The sequence below is a fragment of the Bacillus rossius genome, chromosome 1 (assembly GCF_032445375.1).
Source record: "Bacillus rossius redtenbacheri isolate Brsri chromosome 1, Brsri_v3, whole genome shotgun sequence".
Taxonomy (NCBI): domain Eukaryota; kingdom Metazoa; phylum Arthropoda; class Insecta; order Phasmatodea; family Bacillidae; genus Bacillus; species Bacillus rossius.
In genome coordinates, this window is record NC_086330.1 from 329,657,980 (window position 1) to 329,682,695 (window position 24,716).

General features: G+C 42.9%; 1 protein-coding gene across 1 annotated transcript in view; it reads right to left on the reverse strand.

Annotated features, from left to right (window-relative positions):
• The window catches only part of LOC134528028 (uncharacterized), a 68,714-nt gene that overhangs the window by 2,063 nt on the left and 41,935 nt on the right, over positions 1-24,716 (reverse strand). The window contains exons 6-7 of the mRNA XM_063361207.1: positions 2,183-2,345; positions 1,602-1,751 (exon numbers count right to left, since the gene is read on the reverse strand). Of these exons, the coding sequence (XP_063217277.1) occupies positions 1,602-1,751; positions 2,183-2,345 (313 nt within the window). The remainder of the gene's footprint in view (positions 1-1,601; positions 1,752-2,182; positions 2,346-24,716) is intronic.

The following is a 24,716-nucleotide window of genomic DNA, read 5'->3' on the forward strand; positions in this document are numbered from 1 at the left end:
GATGTTGTGGATTGCTGGCGTTCCCTCCCCTCCCCTTGTATTCTGGTAATGCTCCATTATCAGCTCGTCCCAGTCGTATCAAGTGGCCTCGATGTTGGTGAGATGTGAAGCCCTGATTCATTAATGTATCTGGAATCTACATTGTTTTAATATTGTATTGTATTTGAAAGGAATCTCAAATAGCCGCGTGTAGCTAGTTGGCACCGCGGTAGGACACCGTACACGCACTCCAAAGGACCCGGTCTGAAATCCCGTCCCAGCAGTTCCTGATTTTGTTGCCCCACTGTCTCCCGAAATCACTCCAGACAGATGCTGGGACTGTGTGTCGTCTCCATCGCTGATGACCTTGCCATCGACGAGTCGCTAACCCGGGCATAAAATAAAATAAAATAAAATAAAATTTCAGTAAGCCATGTGGCCAGGGCCGTCGAGAGAAATTTAGGGCTTGGGGGAAAATTTTGTCGGGCCACCTACCTATTTTTTAATGTACAACTTTTCAAAATACCCAAAAACAATTTTAAAATGTAAATGTTACTGTAGCTGTAACTGAAAATGTGATCTGCGTGTATTGAATAACTTGTAAGGTTTCGTATGAATGCTATTAACAGTCTCAAAACTCAACTGCATTCCCCCCCCCCCCCCCTCCCCGAGCTTGAGCCTCGGGGATTTCGCCCCTCCCTCTCAACAGCCCTGTTTACGGCAACACTGGTGAAAGCCACGGACGCAAACAGCATCAACGCACTGTAGGTTGCAGTGCGCTGCCAAGGCCGCCAATAATGCCAGTAACTTGGCCAAGATAACTCTTTCTGCTCTGCACCCTGTACACAAATGAGGGGCGGACTGGATTAAAGATCTTAAGTTTTTTAGTTTTAAAAGCATATTATTTACTAGATATTTAATGATTATGATATAAATTTATTTGGCTGTCAAAATTTTCGCAAATTAAAAAATTTAGCGATATTAGTATTAATAAAATATTGTTTTTTAAATAAATTAAAATCAATACATGAAGCTGCCTTTAGCATTTTGTTTGAACTTAAAAGTTTTATTTCTCTAAACCATTTAATTCTTCTTATTAATAGGAACCAAAAATGTTAAAAATGTAACTTTTACAGTTAATTATGAAAAATTATGCTATATTTTACTTTGTGAAAGTAGAGCCGCTTAAAAAGTCTAGTGCTTAACTGTGTTTTAACGTAAATAATTGTGTGTTTAACCTACATAATTATCTGAAATGAGACATCTCATATAAAAAATTACCATATGTAGAGTTGAATCGAGAAGAGGTGTGTGGGATCAGGGTGTGTGTGCCCTTCCCCAATTAAAGGGTAAAAAAATTAATAATAAATCATGAAGTAATTTTGTGCAATTTTTATATAAAATACTTATCACAGAAGAATGTTCAACTATTAATATCTTAATCTGGGTCTTATATGTAAACTAAGATATTAGTACTTAGACTTTAAGTCTTGCTTCCCCAATTTTATTGGGGAGGGGTATTGAGACTTCCGTTGCCCCTCCCAGAAGTCTGACCTGTATCCGCCCTAGAATATATACCTATTTATATTTATTAATTTCATTATTTGAGATGGTATACTAGCCTGGAAACCAAGACGGGAGCGTGGACCCCCGGAGCTGCACTCTGTTGATACACTTCGGAGACTTGACTTCCGAAAGTGTCTCAAAGTCAGATAACGACGTACAAGACGTGCTTCCTTCCCACAGCTCGGGGTCATTGTCTTTTTTACAGTCTGTAAACATTTGTCATAGCTTTGTTAACATTGTGTAAATGACCACACTGCTCTGGAAATGTTGTTATAGCATTTTTGATTTTCCAGGGTCTCAAATTATCATTGTTTTGAACTGTGGTTCTTTGATATTGTTTTCTCCTTCACTTTCCTTTATTTTTATTGCAAGCAAAGCATATCAATGTTATATTATTTTACAAAAATCATAAAATAACGACCAAATATGTTTGAAAAGTAAAGAAATTATTTGTTAATTTTTTCTTATTTACATACTAAATTGTATTTTTAGTTAGGCAGCTGACATTTTCCAAATTATATATTTTTTTAGCATTTGGGTGTATTTATTTTAGACTGATGAGAAAATAGATGAGCAGCATTCCAGCCACAGATATTTTTCTACCCAACTGAACTTGCACAAACAATTTGTTACTGACCTAGCAAGTATTTCAATCTTTCGTGCAGCTCCGGTTGTTTGATGAAGTTGCTGCATACGTCGTCTTTAACCCCGAAACAATGGTCGGCGGCCATCACAGCTGCTTCCTCGAGTGTGGGGTGAGAACTGGACTCGGTGGGCGGCACCAAGGGGATCATTACGTCCTATCAAGCATGGTAAAACAATCTTATTCGTTATAAAGTAGTTTGCAGGTTTTGATGGCCATTGGTAAGACATCTTGGCTTTCGAGATGGAGCTGCTTTGCAGTTGTAGTGTTTACCGATGTTTCCCTCTACATTGCAGCAGCCATCTTCAGGGTTGAAAATCAACTGAGAAAACTGTTTAAGGGCAAAGGGGGAAGGGGAAATAAGAGGAATATATCCTCCCATAAATCTTAAAAATAATCTAACATTCCCATTAACAAAAGAAAATAATTTGAAAGTAAACAGCCAAATTAAATTTTCTGTACGCTCCTGGGTGTAGGGGTCTATACACAGAATGTTCGGAAACTGCTGTACATAAATTAAATGATTGGGAGGAAATTCCAAAATATGAAATTTTTAGTAAGATTATGTTTGGAAACTCAACCCTGCAAAGATATATGAAAGTCTTGCTATTCGGTATGTGTATGTTGTTAAAGTTTGCCTTGGTAAATTCGCACTGCTCCTGCAATTCCTTTCTCCTTCCAATTCATCATGAGCATCTCAGCCATCTCTACAAATGTAAATGTTTGTCAACTCTGTAATTACAGCAAACTACTTATTAAACCTTCAACTCTGTGCTAATCTCCCAAAGCCAAACATGTAAATGTATGACAACCAACCATAGACTGCTGGTTGCTTGTGCATTTGGCTAACCCTATAAAGGAGCAATTACACGAGTAGAGTAAAAGGAATAGCAATGATAGCAAAGCAAATTAACTTTTCCTGACTACCCTACTAACCTATATATGGTAGAGTAACTTTCCACATGTATAAATACAAAGTGGGATGGTTCAGTACATAAGTGGATACCAGCATACAATGTGTAATTGTGTTTGTAGTCGTGCTCTAAGGTAAGGGTCGGCAGACTTTTGAGTTAGATGAGCCAAATATTAAGTAAACACATTCTACAATTTTTTATAGAGCTGCAAAATGTATTTTCTCTGTATCCACATGGAATTTTAAGATGATAAAAGAGATTAAATCAAAATATTTTATTTGCAAATTCAACGTAAAGTCTTTAAACAAATACTACTTAGGGAAATAAACAAGTAAATATAATAAAATATGGTAGTCATTAGTAGAGCTCTACTGATAAAACAAGAAAACCTAAATTATTTTAATTATTTAAATTAAAAAAACCACCTGGGCAGTGAGATGGTAGGGGTGCGAGCATACCGGTTGTTGACGTGCCTTGTGATTGTGCCATTTTATTTTGTTGGGCCTTTTTTTTTTTTTTTTTCGCAGGGCAGTGAATTGTATAGTTGTAAAATCCTGCTCTAACAAAATGTTTAAAAAAATTGTGCAACAGCATTCTTGCCAGAGATACTAGGGTAAGTAAGAAAAGTCACCCTACTTTCCACATGTCGACAGTTGGGAAAGTATTTGGGAGATTACTAAAACCAAGAGTTGGAAGTCTCCTTCACCACTGCATTTTTTACTATGCATGGTTCATCAGACCTCTTCACCTATGTGAACCGGTAATCTTTAGAAGAGCATACCAGGCCTGCTGCCTGTTCCATGTCCCTGTTAATGTAATGTACAATGTTAATGTTCCACACACATTCATTTCCGTGGTACAATTATACAAATTTAATAGTTTCTGCTTCTGACCACATAATTCTTGAGTAAATTGAGTTCCAAAATTTTATGAACTACGTAGCTCTCCATTAGACTCCACTGGTTCACACAGGTCAAGTAAGCGGTCTGATAAGCAATGCATAGTAGTACAAAAGGCAGTGGTGGAGGAAGGAGACTTCCAAATCTTGGTTTTAGTAATCTCCTAAGTACTTGTCCTAATTGCCCTGTTTATTCAACCCATGTAATCACTCCTTAAACATCTACATCCCGCCCCTTGTTTGCTTCCCGTGGAGAGTTTGAACATCACTGCGCTGAGGTTGTGACGCCTCTCAGCCAAAGGAGTGGTGCTAATTACATGCCACTGTTTGTTCATATTACATTGAAGGGTTTCGTTTCCGGATGTATGTTCCGTAACAGAATTGCTTCTAGTAGTGTGATTGTGGCGTCTGGAACAGGTTTTATGCTAAGGTGTAGGATGCAGGTCATAGACCGGCCACCACATAGGATTTTTAGGGAAAATTTCTACAAAAGTTTAAAATCAGGACCTAAAAATCCTTTTAAAAAAAGTCTCAAAATGTCACCACTTTGAGGGAAAAATTCTCTTGTTGAGAGGAAAATTACCTTTTTAAATTCATAAAAATATTATATGCTGTAAAAGTCCCAAAAACACTCCTTAAAATAATTAGATTCAAGCTGATGAGACTGGACCTAGATCTCGGTTGAAATATGATACCCCGGGAGAAATTCGACAACTTGCTTCCATGTTAGTAGTAGGTATAATTTTCTGTTCACCAAACCTTCTCCTTTGACATTACCCATGAACTTGACCTTTATATTTGACCTTAACCTTGAAATTATACCTTGACCTTGAAATTTTACCATGACCTTGAAATTTGACCTTGACGGCCATCATTGATAGGACATTTTGTGTTCAGTAAATGCTACCGTGAGCTACCACCTGCTAGAGGTAATTGCCACCATCTTGTTTTCGTCTGCTGGAGGACACCATCTTGTGTGTGTACTGGTCTTTCCATCATTACCATCATGATAGTTTTATTCTAACCTGCTAGAGTGCAGTAATCATTTATTATTACTGAGATGCCAGCCATCTTGAAATTTGGGCACCATCTTGGAATCATGTAATTATTTAGCTATAGATGCGGGAAAAATTTCAGAATTCACCGAAAAAATCGCTTATTAAATAACATATTGAAACGATGGATTCCTGTCCTCGGTTCGATTCTTGACCAGTGACATGTGTAACTAAATATTAAATATATTTAATATTTTGTTTTCTATTACCTTTTGTGGAATTTATTAATTATTCACTCTACGAAAAACAACTTGTGGTATATTGTGCGCTGCCAGGTTGGCAACGCACGTCCGGACAGACAGTTCCGGCATAGAGGCTTGTGGCACATGGCCAAACAAAGACTGGTGTTTAGTTTGTAAATTGTAATCCCAAGTTACTACAGTGGCGACAAGGATGGGATTAGTTTCTTTGCGTGCATTACGGCTCGTGTAATGTTCAGAAAGAATGTCGGGGTTTAAAGTTGAAAGTTTTACGCCCGGCCAGGACACGTGGGACTCGTATGTCGAAAGGCTGGAACAGCTTTTCATCGCAAACGGCTTGGGAGACAAGCCAGAGGATCAAGTTAAACGACGTGCAATCCTTATTTCGTCTGTAGGGAAACAAACGTATGAAGTGCTATGCAATCTGTGTGAGCCTAAGAAGCCATCGGAGCGCACCTACAGCGAGCTAGTCACTTTGTTGACGAGCCATTTTTCTCCACGGCCGTCTGTGATTGCCGAGTGTCACAACTTCCACAAGTGTGTCCAACAAGAACAGGAAACAGTTTCAGATTTTGTGGTGAATTTACGGAAATTAACGCGCTCTTGCAATTTTGGTACCTTCATAGACGCCGCCTTGCGTGACCAGTTTGTGGTAGGGTTAAGGGACAGAAACATTACTCAGCGGCTTTACCTGGAAACAGATGACCTCACCTTCGAAAAGGCAGTAGGCATAGCAGTTCAGCATGAAGTGGTCATGGGAAATGCAGCCCTTCATGTAAATATGCCGAAAGTAGAAATTTCACACGGTTCGGCGGAACAGGCCGAGGGACCAGTAAATGTACACGTGGTGAAAACACGTTCGTGGGAAGATGGCATCAAAAACCAGGGCGGGCACGGGTGTTTGTGCTGTGGAAATGTTAATCATTATGTGCGTGACTGCAAGTCCCGTAAGTACAAGTGTAATAATTGTAAACGTTTAGGACATCTTAAACGAATGTGCCCGAACCTCAGGTCGACTGATACGAAGGACCAGACCCGTCATAATTATGTTGTGCGTGAAGACCCTGATCGCCAAAGTGTACACACATCGGACGAGGATTTTGCGTCTGTGTTCCAGTTGTGTGGGTTGGCAGCCAGGTCACGACCTTGGGTTATGGAGGTGTCGGTGGGAGACGTGGTGCTGGATATGGAAATCGACAGTGGTGCGTCTATATCCGCTATTTCAGAAAAGCTGTATAGGACACAGTTTTCAAAATACCCTTTGTCTCCGACACGGGTTAGTCTCAAGTCTTACACGTACGGTGTAATACACCCGTGCGGGACAATTACAGTACTGGTGCAAGTGAAGTCGAGCAAGCCCAAGGATCTAGATTTGTTTGTAGTTCCAAATGGAAGCCCTCTACTTCTTGGCAGGGATTGGTACGATGCTTTAGAGCTGCCAAAACCGAGTCTCAACCATATTAGGGCCACTTCAGATGAGGACAGGTCAGTGCTGAGTGTCATTACCAAACCGTACCCTACCTTGTTCGATGACGGTTTGGGTACGTTCATTGGAAGTAGTGCCATTGCATGTACGTGAAGGGACAGCACCAGTCTTTTTACCTGCTAGGCCCCTGGCCTTTGCGCTTAAGAACAAGGTTGATAAAGAGCTAGACAGGCTTCTGGGGTTAGGTGTACTTCATCCGGTGTCATTTAGTGAGTGGGCCACCCCAATTGTTCCGGTTGCAAAATTTGATGGTACTGTCTGTATTTGTGCTGATTTTAAGATCACAGTCAACCCTAACCTCATTGTGGAACATTATCCTTTACCGCGAGTTGATGAGTTGTTTTCCAAGCTGCAAGGGGGGTAGAGTTTTCTCAAATTGATCTTTCCCAGGCATTCCAGCAGTTGCAGGTCGATGAGAACTCGTAGGAGCTGTGCACTATCAACGCGCATAGGGGGATTGTTTCGGTTTAGCAGACTCCCTTTTGGAATAGTGTCTTGCCCTGCTATTTTTCAACGCACAATGGAGCAAGTCCTACAGGGGTTAGAAGGTGTTGTGTGTTTTCAAGATGATATTTTGGTAACAGGCGCTACCAGGGAAATTCACTGGCAAAATCTTCATGGACTGTTACAACGTTTGCAGGACTCTGGTTTCAAGGTAAATAGAACAAAATGTGCATTTTTTCGTTCATCAGTCTCTTTTCTGGGGCATAGGGTAGATAAGGAGGTGTTGTATGCGAGTGATGAAAAAGTCAAAGTGGTAGTGGATGCGCCGCCACCTCGTAGTGTCAGCAAATGAGGGCGTGGCTAGGTCTGGTTAATTACTATGCCCGTTTTCTGCCTAACCTAGCCACGGTGTTGGCACCTTTACATGAGCTTTTGAAAAAGGGTCAAAAGTGGGTTTGGGCACAAAGCTGTGATTCTACCTTCAAAGATTTAAAACAGCTGATTGTCTCCTCACATGTTGTCATACACTACAACCCGGATTTACCAATTCGTTTGGCATGCGATGCGTCCCCATATGGTGTGGGAGCAGTCCTAAGCCACACCCTACCCAGCGGAGAAGAGAAGCCAGTTGCATTTGCTTCTCGCACCTTGTCGTCTGCAGAGAGAGGGTATTCTCAGCTAGATAGAGAAGCCTTAGCAATTATATTTGGAGTTAAAAATTCTTCCAGTACTTGTACGGCCGAAGCTTTACCCGGATTACCGATCATCAACCATTAACACACATTCTAGGTAGCCATTGTGGTATTCCGCAGCTCGCTGCCAATAGGCTGCAGCGTTGGGCAGTGCTTCTTCAGGTTTCGACTACACTGTTCAGTACGCCAAAGGTGACGCCAATTCGAATGCTGATGGCCTCTCTAGGTTGCCACTTCCAAATGTTGAGCCTTCTTCAGCCCAATTTTCATATTTGGATGTTGGAGTGTCAGAGTTTTTGCCAGTGACGCCTCAGGAAATCAGGCGAGAATCGGAAAGGGATGGAGTGTTAGGTAAAGTCATTAGGTGCCTTAGAGATGGTTGGGCCACGCTACTGTCCGACACGCTCAAACCGTTCTATGACAAAAGAAACGAACTTGCACTAGAAGGGGGCTGTGTTTTGTGGGGGCACCGGGTCGTCATTCCCCAAGTCTTGCAGGGTCGAGTGATGCAGGAGTTGCACATCAGCCACTTTGGTATATGCAAAATGAAAGCCTTGGCACGTTCGTATGTATGGTGGCATCGGATAGACAAAGATTTGGAGAGGGTAGTTTCTTCTTGTACCCCATGCTTCCAGAACAAGTCCTTGCCAGACAATTCAATCCTGCTGCTGTGGGCGTGGCCCAATCGACCTTGGCAAAGAATTCATGTGGATATCGTCGGTCCATTCATGGGAAAGCATTTCCTAGTCCTTGTGGATAGCCATTTAAAATGGCCAGAAATCAGTGTGCTTCCCAGTATTACGTCGGATGCAGTCATAACACAGTTGCGTTGGTGGTTCGCTGTATACGGGTTGCCAGAACAGCTAGTTTCAGCTAGTCATCGGAAGAGTTCAGTCGTTTTTGTAAACACAATGCCATAAGGCACACATTTTCACCTCCGTATCACCCTTCCTCAAACGGTCTGGCGGAAAACATGGTCAGAACCTTTAAAAACAAACTCAAGTCATTGGTTCACTCTAATGTTCCGCTCAACACAGCCTTACCCCGCTTCTTATTGAGCTACAGAATAACCCTCCATACGGTCACGGGGGAGTCACCTAGCAGTTAAATGTTTGGTAGGGTTATTCATAACCGTTTGTCATTGCTAGCCCCGTCTGTAGCTAACACTGTTGCAACTCGCCAAATGGGTTCGGTGGTCTCACGTTACACCCTCAGGAACAGAGCTTTTGATGTGAATGACAGTGTTGGGTTTACCGTCTATGCACGTGGGAAACAGAGTTGGGAGAAGGGGGTGGTCGTTGGCAAGTTGGGTCCTCTCACATACAGTGTGCAAGGGGCCAGCGGAGTCACCCATCGCCGCCACCTAGATCAGCTTCGCCCCCTTCCGCCGTTGTCGCAGATGGAGGCAAACACAGTCAGCAGCAACAACATGCGGGTCAGTGGTAGAGAAGCACAGCTGCCACCCTGCCACCAAACGTCCTCAACTGCGGAGCCTACAGGCGGCAGAGCAGCACTGACAGAAAAGGAGCCACAGGAAAACGTGATGGAAAGTGCAGCTGGCAGTGCCCAAGATGAAGAAAGGAGTAGGTGTAGTGATGCGGAAAACAGGTTTAAGGGGTTTGTGCAAGGGGAATACAGTGTATTCGTGAGTGGTTATGCCAGTAGTCAACGATACCCCAAAAGGAACAGGGTCCCAAAAAAAAATGATGAACCTGTGATGTGTGTGAACATACATTTCTAGTAGTACTCTTTGTCCGTGTGTCCTTGTTGTTTGTTTGTTCGCTACTATGGGTAGGAGAGGAGTGTGGTATATTGTGCGCTGCCAGGTTGGCAACGCACGTCCGGACAGACAGTTCCGGCATGGAGGCTTGTGACACATGGCCAAACAAAGACTGGTGTTTAGTTTGTAAATTTTAATCCCAAGTTATTACACAACTCAAGACAATATACCTGACCAACGAATTAAATATAGTGCCGCTACGCCTTACATGAAAGTCTGGTTTATGACGTGACGTCTAATAAATCGATGAACGCCGGCTGCACGCTCGAAAAAGTGTCCCACTACGGATGTCCCACTATGGATGTGACGTGTTTGCTCATTGTACGCATGCGTGGCATCTCTCTTCATGCTCATTGTACGCATGCGCGGCATCTCTCTTCCACTCGATTGGAACAACCATCGATTTGACTTTTCAATCATATTTTCGTCGTTTGAATTATTAATATTATGTAATTTAACGATCGTCCACCGATTTCCAGCACAATTGGTACGGTTATTTAAAAGTAATGTTGAATATTCAAATACGTTTTGAACCAACAATGGAGTTTTACAGTTACACATAGTAATTCAAATTACACCTGGGATCTTTTGCACAATGTTTTAAAAAATATTGTAACACATTATAAATAAGTTTGGTGTATTTGGGATGTGTATTTGTTATCAAATCGTGTTATAAAAACGAAATAATATTATTCCCCTACCCTGAAAAAAAGTTTATAAATATATATATATATGTCATTTGAAATTACTTATTTCCATGTATGGCCTCGTGGTCTTGCGGTCAGCTTCGCAAATTTTCTTTTCAAAGGATGTCGGTTCGAATCCTGGCAGGTGTAAAAAATTTTTTTTGTACGTCTAAAAATAAATACAGCACACGCAACATTTCAATAGTAATAAATATATTTGAATTAATGAATGAATGCAACTAAAAGTAAATTTATTAATTAAATTGTACATTTCATTTCACTCCTTTGTATCCATACAAAATAGTGATAATTCAATAAAAATAATTCAAATTAAAAAAAATTCTTCCTCAAAGAATATAATATTTTTAATGCCTAAATGGTTTGGTTGCAGAAGCCTATTACGGCTCAGTCTCAGGCCGAATATAATATTTCCTTTTCTTCTGGATCAATCATTTCATCAATGTTTTGTTATGACGTTGTCACGTTAAACTATCGTCCGTAAACCGACTTTACAGACAACCAATTTTTTTTTCATACTTAGAATAACCTTTAAAATGTTCATGTAAAAAACCATCCATACATATACACCAAGCGTCTTCGGACCGCAGACCAGATCATGAACAATGTCAGCCATATAGACCATGAACACACAGTACACACAGGAAAACGGAATGTACACACCTTACACACAGGAAACGAAATGAAGAAATAGTACACACAGTAAACGAACGAACATGTAATGTTCTCGCAATTGACGCACAATACTCGCAAAGTACACGCAATGACCGCAATGTACGTAATGTACACACAATGACTACGCATCGTTCGCGCAGGACAAGCATTTAATGAAAACGAAGCACGTTTGGATGGAAATTCTACAAAACGAAAAGCTCATGTAACAAAAAGGAGGTGAATTCTCTCGTTCATTCAAATCGGTAGGATGCGATCGTCAATGATAAGTTAGGATATAATGTCTCCAACAGTCGATGAATCGAACAGTTTTTAGTTCCAAAAGTCATTCACTCCAATAGTCATTGGCTCCATCAGTCATTGGCTCCATCAGTCTTTTGACTCCAAACGTCATTGGCTCCAACTGCCCTTTGCTTCAACAGCTCCAAATGCTTCAAAAGCTCCAAATGCTCCAAAAGCTTCAATGCTCCAACAGCTCCAAATGCTCCAAATATGCAAAACCTCCAACAGCTCTAAATGCTCCAACAGCTCCAAATGCTCCAAAATCTTCAATGCTCTAACAGCTCCAAATGCTTCCAAATGGTCCAAAGGTTCATAGCACCAACAGCTCTAAATGCTCCAAAAGATTCAATGCTCCTACAGCTCCAATTGCTAAAACAGCTCCAAATGCTCCAAAAGCTTTAATGCTCCAACAGCTCCAAATGCTCCAAATACACAAAATGTTCATAGCTCTAACAGCACCAACAACAAAAATTGTTCCAAAGCACCAACAGCTCCAAATGCGACAATGCTACAATGCTACAATGCTCCAATGCTACAATGCTCCAACAGCTCCAATTGCTCCAGCAGCTCCAATGCTATAATGCTCCAAATGCTACATCAGCTCCAAACGATCCAACTGCTCTAAAATCTCCAACAGCTCCATATGATCCAAAAAGCTTCAATGCGCCAACAGCTCCAAATTGTTCCAAAGCTCCATCAGCTCCAAATGCACCAAAGCTCCAACAGCTCCAACAGCTCCAAAAGCTCCAACAGCTCCAAATGCTCAAAAGCTCCAAAGCTCCAACAGCTCCAAAGCTCCAAAGTTCCATCAGCTACAAGTGCTCCAACTGTCTACGGCTCCAAAAATCAATGATGTCCAAAGTATTTGTTTCCAAATAGTCTTAGGCCTTGCGCTATTTGACTACAAGACCAAGAGGCTACGAAGCTACGATACTACTGAACTGCATGTATACATGAGTACTTGACTACGAAGCTACACATCTACAAGGCTCCAATTGCCACATCTGTCTTCGACGGAATTTTCTCTTTTGCTCCAACTGCTCCAACAGCATTATGTTATAAGATTACAAGGCTACTTGGTTACGTAGCTACAAGTCTACGGGGCTCCAAGGCATCATGACTACATGACTACGAGCCATGAGGTTACGAGTCTATGCGATTGTGTGTCTACAAGGTTACGTGATCGCGAGGCTCTAGGACTACGAAGCTTCCAGAACACAAGGTTACGAGACTGCGAGGCTACAGTACTACATAGCTAATAGGACATGAGGTTACGTGGTTTGCGAGACTACTTGGCTCTAACTGACTATAATAGCACCATTCAGTGGTGAGAGTTAATTTATCTCATGCAAAATAACATGTTTAAAGTAGTGTCGATTATTGTCAACAGATGAAACCACATGTTGCTTACAGGTAAATATTATTTAGTTGTTTTATGTAGGATGCGGGATGCTCACTATCGATCGCAAAAGAAGGATGGCTTCGCTAGACACCAAGGAGAAGGAAGTTCGTCTTGCATATTATTGCCTCACAGATGTCTCGTGGTGTATTATTTGACTGCAATGGCGGATTCATAGGGGTGGGGGCGCAGGGGGCGCGCGCCCCCCCTTGACCAGGGCAGCCCAGCACCAAGCATGGTTCTTGGCAAGGGGAGGGCGCGCACCCGGCCGCCGATGTTATACAATACACATTCATACACTTACCTTTAACGACTTCATGTCTTGGAAACAGTTTGAATAAAGTTTTATTAAGCTTTGCATGTGACTTGGTTTGTTTTACACCAATAGCTCAAGATGTATTTTAGCGGCGGGATAAATACGTGTGTCAAATTTACGTGTGCATACGGGTTGAAGACAAATGGAAAACTCCTCAGTAATTTATCTGAGGCATGCGACACTCGGATATTTCCTTTCAGAAACCGCATCAGCTTACGCAGGGATAATGTAGATCAGTGGCGTAGCGTGGGTGGGGCGGAGGGGGCGGCCCGCCCCGGGCGGCAGCCCGCGGGGGCGGGTCGCCGGTGAAGCTGGTTGAGATCTGATCTATGATTCATTCATTACATGTGTCAGACACACTATAATGTTCCATTTTTATCTACAATTTTGTGCACCAACTATTTTTTAATATTTATTTAAAAGAAAAACTGCGAAATCACTGACAGAGCTCTTTATAACGTTTGTTTGTTTACATACGAACGGCAACATCGCATCACGCCGCGCCGCCCGGCGCGCGAGAGCCGAGATGAGCGGCACTCCTTATTATGTTAATTACTCATACAAAATCTTTTGTTTCACGCGTCGGCCCGTGTCGATGCCTCTCTTTCGCACTCATTGAATTTAGTACTACGCATTGTACTGTAAAGTTTGACCTTAACCCAGGGCAAACCAAACAACTTCCGCAAACCGGGACACAGTAAAACTCCTATATTGCCCCGTACCGCGAGCGCAGGTAAACCCAAAAAAAAATATTAAAACCCAAACTAATAGCAGGCTTAAAAAATACTAATAAGGTTGTGAACAGTGAGAGGAGGCAGCAAGTTAAAAAGAAGCAAAATTTATATGACAACATTTAATAAATAAATATATATATATATATATATATATATATATATATATATCATAAAATCGTTTCATCACAAATCGGCGCATCCATCATAAAATACATACTCTATTACTACTTATAAAAAATAGCTATATAATAACACTAAAAAAATACTTTAACAATTCCCCCAAAAAATTATAATTTGATCATATACTTCGGAGCTCCGAAAATTAAATATAATTACCAAAAATGCATTAAAAATATATAATAACATATTAATACAAATACAAATACAAATATAGATACGCACCGGGCGTATCACCGCTGTAAATACCAATTAACATAGGCGAAATCTAGCAAAAAATTGACACACCTTAACATGCAAATAAATATACCAAAAATTTAGCAAATTACAAATTATGGGTTTACAAGCCCTTCTCAGTTAAGTCATTTTCTAACGGTCGACGCCTTTTTTCTTCTAGGTCTGGCAGGGATTGGGTGAAACACGTTGAACGTAAAATCCCAGTTTCAGTTTTATTAGTCCGTTAATTTAAATCCCAAAAAACCACAAATTATAGTTTCACACCAGGGGTCAAAGGGGTCAACGGGGCAGTGGCACGGCTGGCACTTACTTGCTTTTTGACGTCATAATGTCCGGTCACCAAATACACTCGTTTGCTCACGAGTGTTTTTAATGGCAAACCCTTGCCATTATACGTTACCGTAGCTGCAGGTAATTGTACGAATATGACGAATCCTTCGCCATACCGTCTTGGAGTTTATTTCGGCGCACATAATTCATCCTTGGAAAATCCTCGCGATATTCACACACGCCTCACCAACCACTCGCGTTCATCGTACCAAAGCGTTCTAAATTATATAAACGAACGCCATTCATATTCAAAAAGGAACACTCGTATACAGTTACTTCGATGTGGAACCATCACCATGGCCAACCCGCGTTTTACTTCACGTGGCGCCCGCCTGGGCCTACCAGGCGACTCCGCTCGCCCGTCTCACCTGACGTCACACAATCAGCTGTTCTGCTCGCGCGCCGTCTAGCGCAGCGATTACCAACATATTCGGTAGTGTCCTCGAACTTTCCAGACCAATTTAATAACTTAAAATCTTAAACTTAAAAATAATAAGACTAAACAAGAATTACAATTTTTTTTTTAAAACAACATATAACAAACTTAAATCCAAAATAACTCGTATTACCAGGGCATCCGAAAGATTAATAAAATACGTTAACAATTTCTGCCAACATAAACATTATCAAAGGTAGCAGCTGTAGCACACATGCTACAGTACTGATCTTTGTTTGTTTTAGTGCATCGTGAAGTACCGTAACGCAATCACGCTTTACTCGTATGATTGTTTCGCGAGAGTTTCGGATACGGAACGAAAGTCATTTTGATTGTGTTTCGATCTTTTAAATACTGTTGAATCTTCTAAAACTAAACATTTAGAACTTTACCCAATCTTTGAACTAGTTTTTGAAAATGAAAAGAGTCAAAGAAAGCGGTGCGGAATTCCGCAAAAAAAAAGGCTAAGAAAGAAGCAGATGCGAAGAAGTCTCAAGGTGCATTACTGAAATATTTTAGTTCCAGTTCTGGTTCGAAAGCCACGTTAACGTCTTCGGTGGCATCCTGCAGCAGCGGAAGTGATTCCAGTGTAAGTAGGTATATGATTCCTCCATCTAGAATCATGCATGGCCTAGAATTACTCCAGTTATTTATTATTATTATTATTATTTATTTATTGTTTACAAAAGTTACAATATTTCTTACATTAGTCTCGCAAAACCTATTCACCTAGGTTTGTCTGCGAGTACGGAGTCACACTCGTTCATTAAATCTTATTTTATAATACACTTAAAATTGCTCTAATAGCTGTTTGAACATTGATTATTGTTTAAAAAGTATGGAGTATATTAACATAAATTACATTGAGTTAAGGTACATCTTTTTAAGTTTACGACTGAATTTTGTCCTGCTACTTGAATTTAAAACTTCAATAGGGGATGTTTTGTAAATCTAGTAGTAGTCTAGGAATATTTTTTTGTTTTTGTTTTTGGATAACTTCATTATTTATGGTACCTGTCATACAAAGAAAACATAATATTTCATTTAGCTCAAAAATGGTGCCAACGATTTTTCTCAAATTTCTCGTCATTTTATCTTTTAATAACATCTATAACATGGCTTACTCAGTCAGTTTTTACCGGGAAACTCTAAAAAAGGTAGCTGCCATACAAAATCAATTTTGTTTGTAAATTTTCTTATAAGCCCGGCAAACCGCGCCGTCACCAAAACCACTTTTGTTTTGTGATAGATAAAATACTTATTTGAAATTCGAACGTGTCCTCCGGCCAATATTCATGGGAATACATAACTTATTTTACAGGTACAAGAAGAAGACGTACCTGCCGTCGCAGTTGGAAGTAGTTCTGGTCCCACCACAGAGCAGGGTCAAGACGAAGTCGACTCATCAAAAGTACCTCAAGCATCTAGTCATAAGCCTGCAGAAAAAGTGAATGTTGCCAAAGAAGACATAATTGAAATCGTGCCTTCTGCTCCTGCCGAAATCAAAGATGTGAATCTCGACGATGTAGGTTGCTGGCCTTCTCCTATGACCGACGAAGTAAGAACGCTTCTAGTACGTCGCGGATCTGACTCAGTACAGCACATCGATTCCAAATTTGCCGATGTTGTTCGCTCAGGGACTTCAACGAAAGGCGGTACCCGAAAACTAACCAAAGAGTGGTTCTACAAACCATTATCTAATGGCAAAAAGGTTCTCCGAACATGGATGGTGTACTCGCCTTTGAAGCAATCCTTGTATTGTTTTTCTTGCAAGCTGTTTGGCAATTCCGGCTCTAACTTCGCATCTGAAGAAGGATTCAACAAATGGTGGAAGCTAAATCCAAGAATAGGAGACCATGAAAATAGCCTGGGCCATGAACAGAGCTTCTTGAAATGGAAGGAGTTGGAAGTTCGCCTGAACTGTAAAGCAACCATTGATCAGAAACAACAAGAAGTTTTCGAAAGTGAGGAGAAGAAGTGGAGGGATGTACTGTACAGGTTGCTGAATATTATCCAGTTCTTAGCCAAACAGAATCTGGCCTTCAGAGGACATCGAGAAGACATTCGAGGAGATGATAGTGGCAATCGCGGGAACTTTCTGGAGTTAGTGCACCTCCTAGCTAAATACAACCCTCTTCTAATGGAACACCTGACAAAGATAAAGCTGGGAGCAAGAGTCTCAGTTTCGTATCTATCTCCAGAAACCCAGAATGAATTTATAAATTTACTGGGACAGCAAGTTCGATCCACCATCATCCGTCGTATTCAAGAAGCTAAATATTATTGCGTAAACTTCGACAGTACACCCGACATCTCCCACAATGACCAAATGAGCCAAGTTCTGCGATACGTACATTCGAAGGAGAAAAAGTCGCCATGGTAGAATCTTTCATTGACTTCTTCGAACCAAAAGGAAAAAATGCAGAAGATCTCAGCAACGATATAATCGCGAAGATAACATCAGACGGACTGGACATACAGAATCTGAGAGGACAGACTTATGACAATGCTGCCACAATGTCAGGGATCCACAATGGAGTTCAAGCCCGGATTAAAGCACTGAATCCGAAAGCTATATTCGTTGCATGCACAAACCACTCACTAAACTTGACTGGGGTACACGCTGCTTCTGAATCAGTGGATTCCGTGACGTTTTTTGGAACTCTGGAGAAGCTGTTTGCCTTCTTTTCCGCATCAACTGTTCGATGGAACGCTTTTGTTGCCATCACAGGTCAAGCAGTAAAACGAGTCACTTAAACGCGCTGGAGCGCTAGACATGTAGCTGTCAAGATGCTTAAAAATAAGTTTGAGGTAGTTCTTGAGGTACTGGAACAATTAACAGATTCATCTCAAACTTCCGAAACAAGATCGGGAGCCAGTCTTCTCCTGACAGCCATGCAGTCATTTAACTTCCTAACTTTTCTTGGCTTTTGGGCTGCAGTGCTACCTGAAGTAGATGACGCACAGATTTACCTGCAGCAACGAGGACTAAGTGTGGATAAGTGTGCTCAGAAACTCTGCGCTTTGAAAACCCTCTTAGTGGAAAGTAGAGACCGTTTCATGCAAGAAGCAATTGACTTTGCTAAGACTCTCTGCGAAAAACTCGGAATCGAACTCAAAACGAGAAGAATTCGCAGGAAAAAACGCATGCATGGCGATGAATCTTCTGAAGATGCAGCTTTGTCTCACGAACAGGAAATCCGTCGAGAGATTATCACATCATTCGACAAGATCATTCAAGAAATGACGACTCGATTCCAGCAAATTCAAGAAATATCGGACAAGTTCGGATTTTTGATGCCAGCGAAACTTTTGGACAGCAAGTTCGAGTGTGATCTTTCCCATGTATTAGAAGACATCGACAAGGACGAGTTTCAGATGGAGCGGAAGCGTCTTCAGCAGTTTGTTGTTGTTGCCTGTTCTGAATCAGAGGAAGATATAAGTGGTAAAGGACCACTGGAGCTCCTCCAGTTCATTCAAAAACTGAATCTCGGAATTTCGGTTCCAAATATAGTCATCTTGATTCGTATATATTTGACTTTGGCGATTAGTGTTGCAAGTTGTGAGAGAAGTTTTTCGAAGTTGAAGCTAATAAAAAATTACCTCAGATCTACTATGAGCTCCGCTAGACTATCAAACTTGGCTATATTGTAGATTGAACAAGAATTGGCTGCTAATATTGATTTTGACAAAGTTATTTCTGACTTCGCTGCTCATAAGGCCCGTAGAATACGCTTGTAAAACCGCTCATCCTATTTTAACTTCAATAAAAGGTACCTCATTGCATGTGAAATTTAATTTTAATGACGCACCTATAGAATGGGGGCGGCAAAATGGGTCTCCCGCCCCAGGCGCCGAGATGGCACGCTACGCCACTGATGTAGATGCCTCTTCCCTTCTTCCTTCCCACCCTCCTTTATTTTCCTTTCTCCACTCCACTTGAGCGGCGACGGTGACAGCCGTTATCTTCACTGCATATCGGATATCGATCATGAATCGGACCGTTTTATTCGCGATTAAAACAAAAACAGTTGCCGACCTGCGCATGGTTTCACCTCCCCTTCCACGCACCACGCCGCCGCCCGTGTATCTATCTACACACAATTTATTCGTCACCTCAGTCGAGTAGTTGTACTTGCATAGGTACTACCTGTAATGATGCGGATGTTAGCATGATCGAGAAAAGTTGCGAACTTTCTTTCTCGTGATTTCGATACGTCATGCTGTCTGGCATATGTTCGAGGAATTTCGCGAACATTCTACTGATAATTGTACCGAGAACTCTCGCTACGTAGTGGTATAAAAACGGGTTGTTTGCCAAGTAGGAACAGGAAGTTAAGCTATAATCCGAAGCCGACGTGTTAAGACTTATGAGTGAATCGTTCATCGTTCTAGTGGTTGCAAGTGTGAAGATTATTCAAGACAATGGTGATCAGTATCAAGTATTTCAAGTAGTGATTCAGTACTGACATCGTACGGCCGAAGGCCACCCCAAAGCCCGACCTGCACCCGCCAGTACTCGGCTCCGCTAACGGAAAGCACCCCTAGCCATGGCCCACCTGAGTCAAGTGAGCGGACCGCAGCCCAAGGTAGAGAATAGCGAACCATTTTAATTACGCATGCAACGCACTCCCCGTGCCTACAAAATTCCCCACACAATAATAAAGTAATCAAAAACAAACAAAAACCCCTAATTAATAAAGTGCGACGTAGGAGTGCCCGGGTCACTCACGTGTAGTTTTCTACTAAAACAGCTGTGAGTGCAACCCTTGCGGCCTTCAGCCTAAATTCAGTAGTGAAACGTGTGACGTAACGCAAACCGCCCCAAATTAGCATTATCATTCGCCACTGGAGTAGTTATCAAGAAACAGACAGTCTTTAGCTTGACTCTAATATTCAAACTTATTTTAGACAAACTTATTAAATGTCAATTCTAAAACATATATAGATATTAAGTTAATCATTAAGTTTTATTATGTGAATTTAGAGCCACTTAAAATTAGTTAATTATATAGATTTTTACGAATAACGGAACTTTAGAAACTCTGGCGCGACAGGGAGCTCACCCCTCCCCTCGCGCCAGGGCTGCACGCCAGTACAGCGCGACTCGCGGACCGGGACGGACGCACGTCCCACGGGGAGCCAGCATCTCTTTGTTTCACCGAACGTCCATCTGGTAATTATAGTCACAACCAAAACCTCTTTTTAAATACTCCCCGTGTGCGCCCGGTCCTTTTCCGGTGTAGGGCCTAACCCAGCCGCGTCAATTTAACACGCCCCACACAAAGCATTACGTGGGGCCGTGCAGTATACGGTACGGGCCGTCTCCCGCCACCCCAGAACTTTATTTAATCGCCCAGTGCACAGGCACAGGCTACATTCAAGCTTAAACGTGTTTTTAATTTAGTAGCGAGCCGCGGTCCGCACAGGTGGGCCCGCGCGTCGCAAGTTACAGATTACGAGATTAGCCGATGCTAACCGAACGCTCTCCCTCGACTGCAACTGGCGTGAGGACTTAATAAGTAAACGCACGTAGAGGCACGCAGGTGTCCCTCTCAGATAACGTGTGCAGTGTAATCGTGTACGTAAAAGCACCACAGAGTGCTGTTTTATCAAGTGTAATTGTAATAATAGTATAATCAAAACTTCTACGTGTTCCGACGCCTCATTGGCAGTCATGTACCGCCGAGTAAACCTCGCACCCAATGTAATGAACCAGTGTCAATCGTGAACAATAAAAAGTCCACCCCGCACCCCCCGCACCCCCCGTGCGACCCGTAGAACAACCAGAACAGTGTATGTAAATTAACCTAAACAAACCAACCTAATCAGGAAACAAATTCCATCACCGCCGACGGTTCTAGCGGACCACGCTGGGGCAACGAACCCACGACCATCACACGGTTAGACACCGAGCTAGCCTGGCACCCTCCCGGAACAGAAATCTCTAAGAAAGCCAGCCACCCCGCTAGGACCTGCGCCCGATCTCGAACACGAGACCGCGGCGGACGGCAGTACAATAGTGTTAATTAATATATACTAATTTCTCAGTAATAATATAATAGTGTCAATCCACAATCTACAACCAAACTCTGACAGTTATTTATTCAGAATTTAGTTTAAATAAATATTCCATACAGTCCGCATATACTCATAATGAAAGTAAAGTTCTAGAGAATATTTGAAATGGACCGTTTTATAATAAGGAAACGAAAAGTGGAAATATCTGAAGATCCCGGTCATGTTTTAGCCACAAAAAAACCACCAGAAGACCCAGATATACAGGCAGAATCCATCACTTCGTTAAAACCTCTGCAACAGAGTTCATCGAATATTGGTACCGATTCCGGTAATCCCATGGAAATTGGAAATTACATAGATATATTATCGCCGGGAAAACTTAGTGATGATATAATATACAAGCTTCTCACAGCTCCAAGGAAACCTGAAAAAGGTTATATCTTTCCTACTTCTGAGCACCACAAGAGAGGACGGGTTGAACACAGACAGGTGCACGATAATTATTTTTAACAGTATCCTTGGCTGGTTTTCTCACAAGTTAAAAAAGGACTTTTTTGCATTAACTGTTCAATTTTTGTCAATAATAAAATGGTCGGAGGAAAGAAGGCCAGCATCGCTAAGAAACTTGTGACTGAACCTCTTACAAAGTTTGCCAAACTTACTGGAAAAGATGGTGACCTTGAAACTCATTCTCATCTCATGTACCACATTGAAGCATCAACAGATGCAAAAAAAATTTTAACGACACAAGACAACCGCGAACTTGAGGTCATAAATCAATTGTCAACACAGAGAATGGAAAGTATTAAAGAAAACAGAACCCGTCTTGTACCTATAATAAAAACAATAAAATTTCATTGAAGGCAAAATATTCCTCTGCGGGGACATAAAGATGATGGGAGACTTTTAGAAAACGAAACAAATGATCGTGAAAATATAGTGAGTAATGAGGAAAACTTTAGAGCTCTTCTAAGATTTAGAATCGATGCTGGAGACTTGCAACTAAAACAGCACCTCGAGACCACTAAATCGAACGCCACTTACATAAGTAAAACAATGTGTAACGAACTTATTACATGCTGTGAAACAGTGATGTTATCAAGAATACTGGAGGAAATTAAAGAATCTCGTTATTACAGCATCATCTTCGATGAGACTACGGACATAGCGCACATCGCCCAACTGAGTTTAGCTGCAAGATATGTCAATGGTGTTGGCCAATTACACGAAAGATTTTTGGGTTTTGTTGACATCCATAAAGACAATGATTTTAGTAGCAACACAGATAATGAACCTGAAGAGTGCAGCATTACTGGTGAGATATTGGGTATTACGATTCTAAGGAGAATGGAAAGCCTATCTCTGTCACTGGAGAACTGTGTGAGTATAGGCTGTGATGGTTGCTCAGTTAATATGTCAGAATTGAAAGGAGCTGTTACTACAATAAAAAAGAAAGCTATCAACGCACAAGGAGCACCGTGTCGTAGTCACCAGCTCAACCTCGCTGTCTCTCGCAGTTGCAGAGTTACAAGTGTGAGAAACGCACTTGGTACTATTGAAGAAGTAGTAGCGTTCTTCACAGCGTCTAGCAAGCGATTCGCAACATTGAAGAGTCACCTAAAACACTCGGTGCAGTCACATTGTCAAACGAGATGGGTTGAGCGTCATGATGCTGTTATCAATTCGCAGCTGATCTCGAACCAGTATGTAAAGTTCTTAAAGAAATACATAATTGGAGGGACAAAACAACAACAACCAAAGCCAATATTCTCCTTCGAGCTCTCTCTAATTGCGAGTTTATTATGCCGTCGTCCGGGGTCTCGGGCTCGAGTCCCGGTGTGGCTCCTAGTGGGAAAAGGCGGTTCTTGATCTGTGTTGTCTGGGTGGGCGCCAGACTAGCTCGTTTCTAGTCGTGAATTTGGGGTCGTGGATGTATGTGCCCCTGCGTGGCCCACTAGGGCCGGCGGCGGTGTTGCGTGAGATGATTTTAAATAAGAGACGTGGAGTTGAGGTGGCGGTGTCGTACCTTTTATTCAGAGGGTCGTACACAATACAACACTCTACAGAGGTCCCCGGGGGGGTTTTTACTTGTTATTTCGTGGCGCCGTATTGTCTGTGTTCCGCGTTACGTGGCCTCGGATGCTGTTATGTCTCAGACGTCTCACTGGGTACGCAGGTAACGTAATTTCGTAACACAAAGGCGGGACACAAAATACACTGAATTAAGGGATGCGTGCAGGTTACGTGGCACTCGTTACTCGGGTAATGTAAGTTAGAAATACACAATACGGGATACAAAAATACACTGAATTAAGGGGGTGCGCACAAGTTCCGTGGCACTCGTTACTCGGGTAACGTAAGTTAGAAATACACAATACGGGATACAAAAATATACTGAATTAAGGGGGTGCGCACAAGTTCCGTGGCACTCGTTACTCGGGTAACGCAAGTTAGAAATACACAATACGGGATACAAAGTACACTGAATTAAGGGGGTGCGCGATTGGAGACGGCCAATCCCGTATGCAAATGTCTCGGCGCGGGGGTTGTGCTCACTGTGGTGAAACACGCACCGCAATTAAGTTTGTCCAAGTTCCCTTGCGGGTTTGTGGTCAGCGCCGTGCGCGTGACCTTAAATAAAGTTCTGTACGTTGCGGGAGACGGCCCGTGCCGTATGCTGAAGAGCAGCCCCGTTGACCAAGTGTGGTGCGGGGTGTCCTTAAGTTGATGCGGCCGGATTAGGTCCTGGACCGAAAAAAGGGGCCGGGCACTCACGGAGAGGTTAAGCAATAAAAGGGGTTTGGTTAATTAGTGACTATATTTACCGGACGTTACTTTCGATGTAGACAAAGGATGTTGCCTCTCCGTGGGACGTAGGTCCGCCCCGGCCCGTGAGCTGCGCTGAACTGCCGAACTGGCATGGCGTCCGAGGGAGGCTCGGCCTCTCTCGCGCCAGGCGTGACCTCATTACGCTAGACTCCAAACGGGTGTGTCTGGAAGAGATTTTATTGTCGTTAAAATCCTAATTTAATGTTTTAGGAGGAATGGGTACGGTTCTTCTCTTGTCTACTCAGGTTTCCGCGGCTCTGTCTTTAATTGCTGTTCGGGTCGCCTGACTCGGGTGGGCCATGGCCAGGGGTGTGTTCCGTTAGCGGGAGCGTATACTGGCGGGTGCAGGTCGGGCTCTGGGGTGGTCGTCGGCCAGACGACGTCAAACGCCCCCCCCCTGTGAAGACCGACCTTGCGCCGCTTATGGTCCCGCTAACATGGGGCCACCCCTAGCTCCGGCCGCTCCATCCCGGCGTGGTTCGCGGCTCAGCAGCTGGTTGGCTCCGCGTACTGGACCTGGTGATCGTAGCCGACTGGGCCAGCGTGCGCGCCGCCCCGGTTGCCGTCGTGGCAGGCGTGCCGGGGGCGGCGTCGCGGCGCCTGTGCGGGGTCAGCGGCTGATAGGGTCAGCGCACTGGACCTGGTGAACGTGGCCGACTGGGCCAACGTGCGCGCCGCCCCGGTTGCCGTCGTGGCAGGCGTGCCGGGGGCGGCGTCGTGGCGTCTGGGTGGGGTCAGCGGCTGATAGGGTCAGCGCACTGGACCTGGTGATCGTGGCCGACTGGGCCAGCGTGCGCGCCGCCCCGGTTGCCGTCGTGGCAGGCGTGCCGGGGGCGGCGTCGCGGCGCCTGTGCGGGGTCAGCGGCTGATAGGGTCAGCGCACTGGACCTGGTGAACGTGGCCGACTGGGCCAACGTGCGCG